This window comes from Ranitomeya imitator, chromosome 1, assembly GCF_032444005.1.
Source record: "Ranitomeya imitator isolate aRanImi1 chromosome 1, aRanImi1.pri, whole genome shotgun sequence".
In the NCBI taxonomy this organism is placed as follows: Eukaryota; Metazoa; Chordata; class Amphibia; order Anura; family Dendrobatidae; genus Ranitomeya; species Ranitomeya imitator.
In genome coordinates, this window is record NC_091282.1 from 215,739,087 (window position 1) to 215,749,363 (window position 10,277).

Below are 10,277 nucleotides of genomic sequence, written 5' to 3' on the forward strand. Positions count from 1 at the left end.
CATTGTGGCGAGTTAAGGCATTAGCCTTTTTTGAACGTTAGCCTGTGCGTAGCACTGTGAGGCAACATTGTGAGGCAACACTTAGGCAACTGTGTGAGGCAACATTGCAAACATGGATCACATTGAGCACGCTGCTGCACTTAGAGAAGTAAATCGCATACGGATGCGTAACCTGCATCTTAATGAAACAGAAGACGAACGAAATTGTCAAAGAACTGCTGATGCAGCCCAACAGAGGGCGGCCAGAACAAGAGAAACAAATAAACTAACTGAATCACTTAAAACATTTAATGCTGCACGACAACGAGCAACACGCAATGCACAAAGTGATACACATATTTCACTAAAAAGAGCACAAGATAGAATACGTGTCCAAAATGCAAGAGCCACTCGACAACGGCAAGTTACATTTGCTGCTAGAGGACTTCTCAATCTAATTAATGAGACACGTATTGAAGAGCACTATGCTGGTGAACTAACATTTCGATATCAATTCTGCCAATCTAAACATTTAAAAGACTAAATGGCGCAGGACGAAACATTCCCTTCCTGCTGCAAGAGAGGGCGCATCTAATTATGTCCCATTCGTATGGATGATCAATTAGTCAAGTTGATGAAAGGAGAACATCAGCACTCCAATAACTTTATGGCTAATATAAGGCAATACAATAGCTTGCTTGCTTTTGCATCAATGGGAGCACAAGTAGTGCCACCCCCTGGGCATGGTCCGTATTGTTTTCGAATTCAGTGACAAATTTACCACAGAACTGCCCCATTGCCTCCCGCTGTGGGTAGAACTCCCAAGTTTGCCCAGATTTATATCTTGGACAGTGAAGAAGCAATAAGTACAAGAAGTCAAGCAAATAAAAAGTGCCTCCCGGCACTACTACCATCTCTTGGAGAGAAAATGAAAGCAATTAACTCACTTGCAAGAACCTTCACAATGATGAGGGAATTTGAAATAGAGGAAGAGAGGATTGCTGAAATAGAAAATCGTGATCCACTCGAAATAACAATGCCAATTATAAATGACTACAATGATGACCAGAGGAGCTACAATGCACCAAGGTGCAATGAAGTAGTTATAATTTATCAAAATGCAATAGGTGAACCCCCATTTAATAGGGACATCAGAGTTCACCTCAAAAGTGAAAACCAAACTGTTCAATCAGCTTTCTTCACAGAAAGTGTGATGCAATTACATATCCACTTCTATTCCCATATAGGGACAATGGATGGAGAATATATTTGACAACTCCAATTGCCCTAAGTGTGCAACATCAAGGAATTGGTGACATTCATCTACCATCCATACCAGTGGATCAAGATCGACAAGAAAAAATTACCCTATTGCAGTACTATGCATACAGGCTTGCCATCCGTGACTTGTTCAATCCCCTTTTAAATGCTGGGAAGATGACACAACAATTTATCGTTGACAGTTACGTCAAAATTGAATCCGACAGGATCAAATATATAACACAAAATCAAAAGGCATTACGCTTCAACAGTTATGCCAGCATTATGGATCACATCCATAATGCTGCATTACACCAAGGGCTAAAAGCTGGGACACCAGTAATTTTACCATCCACTTTCATTGGAAGACCAAGAGCTATGCAACAAAATTACCAAGACGTCTTGACAATTGTTCGAAAATTCGGAAAGCCAGATCTTTTTGTTACGATGACCTTTAACCCAAAGTGGAAAGAAATTACTGAAATCATAGAACCATGGCAAAGGCCAGAGTTCAGATGAGATTTGGTTGCATGAGTATTTAAAATCAAACTCCAAGCCATGCTTAACGAGATTTTGAAAAAACACATTTTTGGCCGTGTAGTTGCCTATGTGCATGTAATAAAATTTCAAAAGCGTGAACTACCACACACTCGCATGCTCTTAATCCTCGGGGAAGAAGATAAACCGAGGGACAAAGAAATAATTGAAAAATTGGTCTCTGATGAAATCCCAAATGAGACAGCAAATCCAAAACTGCATGAGGCAGTGATGAAGCACATGATTCATGGCCCATGTGGCGAAGATCAATCTGGTGCTACATGCATGACAGATGGTCAATGCGTAAAAAATTTCCCAAAGGAATTTAATACAGAGACAAACCCCAATGTTGATGGTTACCCACAGTACCATCTACGCAATACTGGGAAAACCAGACGAGGAACGCAATAAATCGACAATAGATGGGTAGTTACATACAATCCCTATTTATTGCTCAAGTACAACTGCCATATCAATGTTGAGATATGTGTTTCAATAAAAATTGTTAAATATCTTTTCAAATATGTATACAAAGGACATGACTGTACCAATATCAAGTTTGATACATTAAAACTGGAATGAATATAAGTGGTATATAAGCACCCCTGAGGGTATGTGGAGAATCAGAAAAAATAAAATGCATGATGCTTCACATACCTGTAAAAGGCTTGATGTTCACCTGAAAAACATGCAGCAAGTGTTTTTTGAAGATGGTAATGTGGATATGGTTATTTCGGACTCAATAGCCTCTACTCCGCAAGGTTATTTTGAGCTAAACAGAGTTGACGCTTCTGCCCATCAGTATTTGTACAGTGCAATAGTGCCCCATCAGTCAAGAGAAGGGGGAGAAACAAGAAAACTGCTGCTTCTGAGATTGTTCAACAACAAGGTTTCCTTACCACCTGACTGTCCCTAAACACTATGTCTGGGATAGAAAAGCTGTACCAGAAGTATTGAAAAAACGATGGGCTCAATTTGGGAAAACAATTGCCCGAATATATACGGTCTCTTTAACAGATGGTGAGCTGTATTACCAAAGACACCTTTTACTTCACGTAAGAGGAGCAAAGTCTTATGCTGACTTAAGGACTGTCAATGGAGTTGTACATGACACATATAAAAATGCGTGCATTGATCTTCATGTTTTGGAAGATGATTTCCAATGGGAAGATGGTATAACAAATGCAATCGCTTTCCAAATGCCCTACCAACTTCGTAAATTATTTGCTATACTTTGTGTATATAGTGAACCAGCAAAACCATTGGCATTATGGCAAAAATATAAAACCAAATTTATGGAGGATTACACCAGGCGGTATACTCCTGAAATTGTTGAGCAACTGGCTCTTCGTGATATTAATGAAGTGCTCTTAAGCAATAAAAAGTCCTGTGCTGACTACAGATTGCCAACTCCAGTAAATGTTCCAGATGAAATACTGGACCAACTGAATTATGCTGTAATAAAGCAGGAGGCTGAGCTATTGAAAGCTATGCATAATGAAGCTCGGAAATCAGCTTTTCGATGCAATTATGCAAGCAGTCAATGCTGCATCACAGCCAGACGACACTAGCTCACACTGTTTTTTTCTGGATGGCCCAAGAGGCAGTGGGAAGACATTTTTGTTCAACTGCTTGCACAAGACACTACAAGCAGAAAAGAAGTCTATTTGCTCAGTAGCCTCCACTGGATTGGCGGCTACATTACTACAAAAGGGTAGCACCTACCATTCTAAGTTTGGCCTTGGAATTAGAACAAATGAGACCACACTGTCAAAAATTAAGCCAACCTCACTTCAAGCAAAGGAGCTTAGGGAGTCATTTGTCGTTATTTGGGACAAAGTAACAATGACTCCCTGTTTTAATATGAACGCTGTGGATAATTTATTCTAAGAAATATGTGGAAAAAAAAGACCATTTGGTGGAAAAGTTTTCATAAACGGTGGTGACTTTTGTCAAACTCTACCAATAGTGGAAGGTGGAAAAAGTGGCCAAATTGTACAGTCCACCATTAATACTCAAAATCCTGGAATCAGTTTTTATGGTTTCAGCTACAACAGAATATGAGAACATCTCAGGAAGAAGTTGAGTACAACTCATGGTTACTGAAACTTGGCAATAGAGAGTTGTCAAATGTATATGGTCTACCAGAAGACACAATTGAAATCCCAAATTCTTTTATTGAAGAGGGTGATTTAATTACAGCTATTTTTGGCAACTCAATTGAGATTACTGATGCAACGGTAGAAGCAACTGCCAATAAAGCAATTTTTACGCCATTGAATGATGACGTTCAGGCCTTGAACTACAAAATTCTTAGTCAAGTTCAAGGTGAACTCTCAACATATCACTCTGTCGACACAATTGCGGAAGAGAAAGGTGTGATTCTCTCAGATTACCCTGTAGAGTTTCTTAACTCTTTGAATCCCACTGGGATGCCTCCTCATGAACTAAAGCTGAAAGCAGGAGCTGTAATTATGCTCCTGCGTAATCTTAACAGAAAGCGTGGCCTTTGTAATGGCACAAGGCTTTATGTGAAAAGCTTAAAAGCAAACGTTATTCATGCCTTTGCTTTAAATGGAAAAGCAAAGGGTCAGACAGTTCTTATTCCAAGAATTGACCTGATTTCCAAAGTTAAAAACTGGCCAATCCAGATGCGACAGCATCAGTTTCCTGTCATGTTGGCTTTTACAGTGACCATCAATAAATCTCAAGGACAGTCCTTGGATATGGTAGGAATTTATTTGCATCTCTCAGTGTTTTCACATGGGCAGTTATATGTGGCTTTCTCCAGGGGAAGGAAAAGCCAACAAATAAGAGTCAAAATATTTGAGACACAGAAGCAAGGTAAACTTATTCCTAATGTTGACAAATGGTTTACTGTCAACTGTGTGTACAAAGAAGTCTTTTGTTAAGCTTTTTAACAATTGTAAAAGTCAAAAAATTTTGTACTCAAAAGCGGGACTAAAGGTACCGTCACTCTCAGCGACACTGCAGCAATACCGACAACGATGTCGATCGCTGCAGCGTCGCTGTTTGGTCGCTGGAGAGCTGTCACACAGACAGCTCTCCAGCGACCAACAATGCCGGTAAACAGGGTAAACATCGGGTTACTAAGCGCAGGGCCGCGCTTAGTAACCCGATGTTTACCCTGGTTACCAGCGTAAAAGTAAAAAAAAAAAACAGTACATACTTACCTTCCGCTGTCTGTCCCCGGCGCTGTGCTTTCCTGCACTGACTGTGAGCACAGCGGCCAGAAAGCAGAGCGGTGACGTCACTGCTATGCTTTCCGGCTGGCCGGCGCTCACAGCCAGTGCAGAGAAGCACACCGGGGGACAGACAGCGGAAGGTAAGTATGTAGTGTTTGTTTTTTTTTACTTTTACGCTGGTAACCAGGGTAAACATCGGGTTACTAAGCGCGGCCCTGCGCTTAGTAACCCGATGTTTACCCTGGTTACCAGTGAAGACATCGCTGAATCGGCGTCACACATGCCGATTCAGCGATGTCTGCAGGGAGTCCAGCGACGAAATAAAGTGCTGGACTTTCTGCACCGACCAACGATGGCACAGCAGGATCCTGATCGCTGCTGCGTGTCAAACTGAACGATATCGCTAGCCAGGACGCTGCAACGTCACGGATCGCTAGCGATATCGTTCAGTGTGACGGTACCTTAACTCCTAGCCATGGTCCACGGACCAAACATTGGGCATGGGCAGGGCCTTGGGGGCAGATCCCAAGGGCGCTCAACCATGTGAAATAGCTTACGCTCAGGAATACTGAGGAATAGCACTATCGGATAGCTCTACCCATTCATTTCCTTTAGTAACAGCACTATTGGATAGCTCTACCCGTTCACTTTCTTCATGGATAGCTGTACCCAAACAGTATTATAATTACAGAGCTTTTTCATATAAAAGTTAGGAGTGGCAGGAGTGGAACACCAGATATTTATGTCTGCTATTAGTCTGCACATACGCCAGTCTGGTGCGGGGGTACACCCATTGCGAGGTCAGTCTGCTGCGTGGTTACACCTCATTGCATGGTTCGTAATGACAGTGTGCACCTGAATGGCAATCACTCGTGTTGATGATTTCTTTCAGGCTCCATGGCGTGCGTTTGCCTGGAAGAAATCCTTGCCTCCTCTCTACATTGTAATACTACCCCCCTCTCATGCACGTCAGTTTGGCCTTGGAATTCCGCACCTACGCCCTGCACTCCCTCAGAAATACATACGTCATGCTCCCTCCTATGGGTACTGCACTCAGGGATCTCCCGTGCAGGCAATCGTGCCTTCCGCTCCAGTGAATTCTGGTGTGCTCGCCGATAAGGTGCAGGGCGCAGGATTCCGAGGAAATAACTGACACTGATGGAAGCAGGGTAGTATTGTAATGAGGACAGAGGGCAGGGATTTCTTCCAGGCAATGAACGCCCCAGAGCCTGGAAGAAATCATTAACATAAAGACAGAATATAACAATTCTCCACAACAAGACCTTTAATATGAGACATACAGGTAGGACTAGTACCTATTACCTGTGAGCCCATATAATAGGTCATATATGTCCCAGGGGATGACAGTTTCCCTTAAATAAAGATTGAGTGAATACTTAGATGAAATGTCAACTATAGGTAGCCAGGAATGGATGTCTGATATCCCATGATCTATACAGACTATCTACATGCTTCATGTAGTATAGGTTGTCAACAAGTGTAATTTCACAATAGGCAGGAACAGTGCCGCCATCAGGGCATTACTGCCCTTACGAGTGTATGGTGCCCGGTGGGCAGAAACAAAGAGGGGTGTCGGACATGGTTCAGTTCCTTACTTTGTGCACAATACTCTTTGTTGTTTTTATATTATGTTTCTCTGATCTCACAAAATGACCTTATTTTTATTGTGTTGATTGGTTTTATGCACTGTCTTTGTTTTGCACTTTATGTAATTGACCAAAGGATTTAACTAAATGACTCTTATGAAAATAGATTTAGTTAGCAAAATATTTAGTGGGAATGTGTTATGAAGCTTTTATATTTTGGACTCTCTGATTATTATTAACCAATGCATATATTATAATTATTATTTTTTTATTATAGCGCCATTTATTCCATGGCGCTTTACATGTGAGGAGGGGTATGCATAATAAAAGCAAGTAAAATGATCTTAAACAATACAAGTCACAACAGGTACAGGAGGACAGAGGACCCTGCCCGCGAGGGCTCACAATCTACAAGTATATGAGATGATTAAAAGGCATTTAGTGCAGAAATTCAGCATAGCCTATATTTCTATTTCCCATATTTCATATTTGGTGCTGAAATTCAAGAAATGCCATATTAGTAAGAGCCCTATCATCTCAAACACAATCATCAACAATAACCAGAACACAGCCAAGTATGTCACCCCCTATATAATAAAATAATAAATAAACAGAAATGACTTTTCTAATAGACTGGCATGCCCAGAAGAGATCCCTTATTAGCAGTCACCTCATTATCGTAACAAGCAGGATTACAATGAGAGATAACAGAATCCACCATTCACAGTAGGTAGTGTCACAGCTCACCTCTTCCCCCTTCCTGCACAATGACATCTGCATGCCACTTAACATGCGAACATTAATAGAAATCTCTCCCGATGAAATAGAGTCCCCTATAATGTTTGTTTTATGATATATATACACATATGTATGTACAATGTCCAAATCCCCAAACAGCCAAGATAGCAGCCTCCATAAATGTACAGGAAACAGAATACAATAATCTGCAATCAGAAATACAGATTATACAAAAGATTATCACAATCTGATTTCAATTAGTTTAAAAAAATGTATGAGACACATTCCCTTAAAGAAAAATAAATAAAAATATACCTAAAAAGATTATTGAATATTTTTAGAAATGGTTAATACGTTAGAGTAGAGTAGGGCCCTGCCAAAAGAGTCTACCTTGTCGTGGTGGCAGGCTTAAATAATCTGTTGGTCAATACAAAAGCTGATGGTTATGTGATATGGTTCCATGGGAACTATTACTGCGTGATTGGTGTGGATGGGGGAGAAAAGTTTTTCCAAGAGTGGGTGGTGGGACTGTGGAAAGTTTGAGGGGTGTAGGCGGGGCTTGGGTGGAAGCAGAACTGGGGTGAAGCCTGGAAGGAGTCTCAAGGAAGCCCGAAAATGTTGCCATTATGGGGTCCTGAAATTCCTTTTGGCAGCCCTCATCAGGAACATAGTTAGCTAGCTTACAATATGTGAATGAAACTATCAAGGTGGTGAGATAGTGTGAAAGAAATGATAATTCCATTGTCTTAGGGTACCGTCACACAGTGGCACTTTTGTCGCTACGACGGTACGATCCGTGACGTTCCAGTGATATCCATACGATATCGCTGTGTCTGACACGCAGCAGCAATCAGGGACCCTGCTGAGAATCGTACGTCGTAGCAGATCGTTTGGAACTTTCTTTCGTCGCTGGATCTCCCGCTGTCATCGCTGGATCGGTGTGTGTGACACTGATCCAGCGATGCGTTCGCTTGTAACCAGGGTAAACATCGGGTTACTAAGCGCAGGGCCGCGCTTAGTAACCCGATGTTTATCCTGGTTACCATCGTAAATGTAAAAAAAAAAAAACACTACATACTTACATTCCGGTGTCCGTCAGGTCCCTTGCCGTCTGCTTCCCGCACTGACTGACTGCCGGCCGTAAAGTGAAAGCACAGCACAGCAGTCACCGCTGTGCTTTCACTTTACGGCCGGCAGTCAGTCAGTGCGGGAAGCAGACGGCAAGGGACAGACACCGGAATGTAAGTATGTAGTGTTTGTTTTTTTTTATGCTGTAACCAGGGTAAACATCGGGTTACTAAGCGCGGCCCTGCGCTTAGTAACCCGATGTTTACCCTGGTTACCCGGGGACCTCGGCATCATTGGTCGCTGGAGAGCTGTCTGTGTGACAGCTCTCCAGCGACCACACAACGACTTACCAACGATCACAGCCAGGTCGTATCGCTGGTCGTGATCATTGGTAAATCGTATAGTGTAACGGTACCCTTACTCTTGACCTTAATATCTCTTGGTACATGTATCAGAGATAGAATAACTGTTATTGCTTTGCGATAGTTCCGTCTCTCGTTTTCCTTTATTTTCCCTTGTCTCCCCATATTTTTCCTTTTCTTTTCCTTCATGTTTAACTCCATTTTGTATAATAATTAGAACATTTTCAATAAAAACAATTTGAACAATAAATAGAATATCTGCTTTGTAAAAGAATGCTTTTGTAACTCCTTCGTGAACATCATGTACTAAAGAAGAGCCACGTCCAGCTGAACCACGGTGAAGAATGATCATGGACTTAATCTGGTCACTTCACGAACATTCTTGATGGTGACCATCAGGAGGTGGCCAGTTGCTGTGATTTTTTTTTCTCTTGCCGAATTAGTATGAGAAAATAAATTACAGATCTGCTCTGCCGCATGGTATAATATTGGGCCCTGATAAGACACCTGATAGTTCTAGGCCATATTATATGGTTATGTGAACAAAATCTTATTGTAATAAACTAATTTTCTTTTAATTTGGAACAGCTGTGATCATGTTGGTTTATTATCCAAAACAGGACCCCCTCTATTGCTGACAGCTGTAGAAGGTCACTTACACACATAGTAACATAGTAACATAGTAACATAGTTAGTAAGGCCGAAAAAAGACATTTGTCCATCCAGTTCAGCCTATATTCCATCATAATAAATCCCCAGATCTACGTCCTTCTACAGAACCTAATAATTGTATGATACAATATTGTTCTGCTCCAGGAAGACATCCAGGCCTCTCTTGAACCCCTCGACTGAGTTCGCCATCACCACCTCCTCAGGCAAGCAATTCCAGATTCTCACTGCCCTAACAGTAAAGAATCCTCTTCTATGTTGGTGGAAAAACCTTCTCTCCTCCAGACGCAAAGAATGCCCCCTTGTGCCCGTCACCTTCCTTGGTATAAACAGATCCTCAGCGAGATATTTGTATTGTCCCCTTATATACTTATACATGGTTATTAGATCGCCCCTCAGTCGTCTTTTTTCTAGACTAAATAATCCTAATTTCGCTAATCTATCTGGGTATTGTAGTTCTCCCATCCCCTTTATTAATTTTGTTGCCCTCCTTTGTACTCTCTCTAGTTCCATTATATCCTTCCTGAGCACCGGTGCCCAAAACTGGACACAGTACTCCATGTGCGGTCTAACTAGGGATTTGTACAGAGGCAGTATAATGCTCTCATCATGTGTATCCAGACTTCTTTTAATGCACCCCATGATCCTGTTTGCCTTGGCAGCTGCTGCCTGGCACTGGCTGCTCCAGGTAAGTTTATCATTAACTAGGATCCCCAAGTCCTTCTCCCTGTCAGATTTACCCAGTGGTTTCCCGTTCAGTGTGTAATGGTGATATTGATTCCCTCTTCCCATGTGTATAACCTTACATTTATCATTGTTAAACCTCATCTGCCACCTTTCAGCCCAAGTTT

At 41.7% G+C, this 10,277-nt stretch overlaps 1 protein-coding gene and 1 pseudogene across 1 annotated transcript; both read left to right on the forward strand.

Annotated features, from left to right (window-relative positions):
* Positions 1-943: 943 nt before the first annotated feature.
* On the forward strand, positions 944-2,358 carry LOC138661010 (uncharacterized; annotated as a pseudogene).
* A 1,478-nt stretch (positions 2,359-3,836) lies between these two features.
* Positions 3,837-9,351, forward strand: LOC138661166 (ATP-dependent DNA helicase PIF1-like). Its single transcript, XM_069746040.1, has 3 exons — positions 3,837-3,908; positions 4,002-4,592; positions 9,346-9,351. Exons 1-3 carry the CDS (start codon positions 3,837-3,839, stop codon positions 9,349-9,351), a joined length of 669 nt encoding a protein of 222 aa, XP_069602141.1.
* The last annotated feature ends 926 nt before the right edge of the window (positions 9,352-10,277 follow it).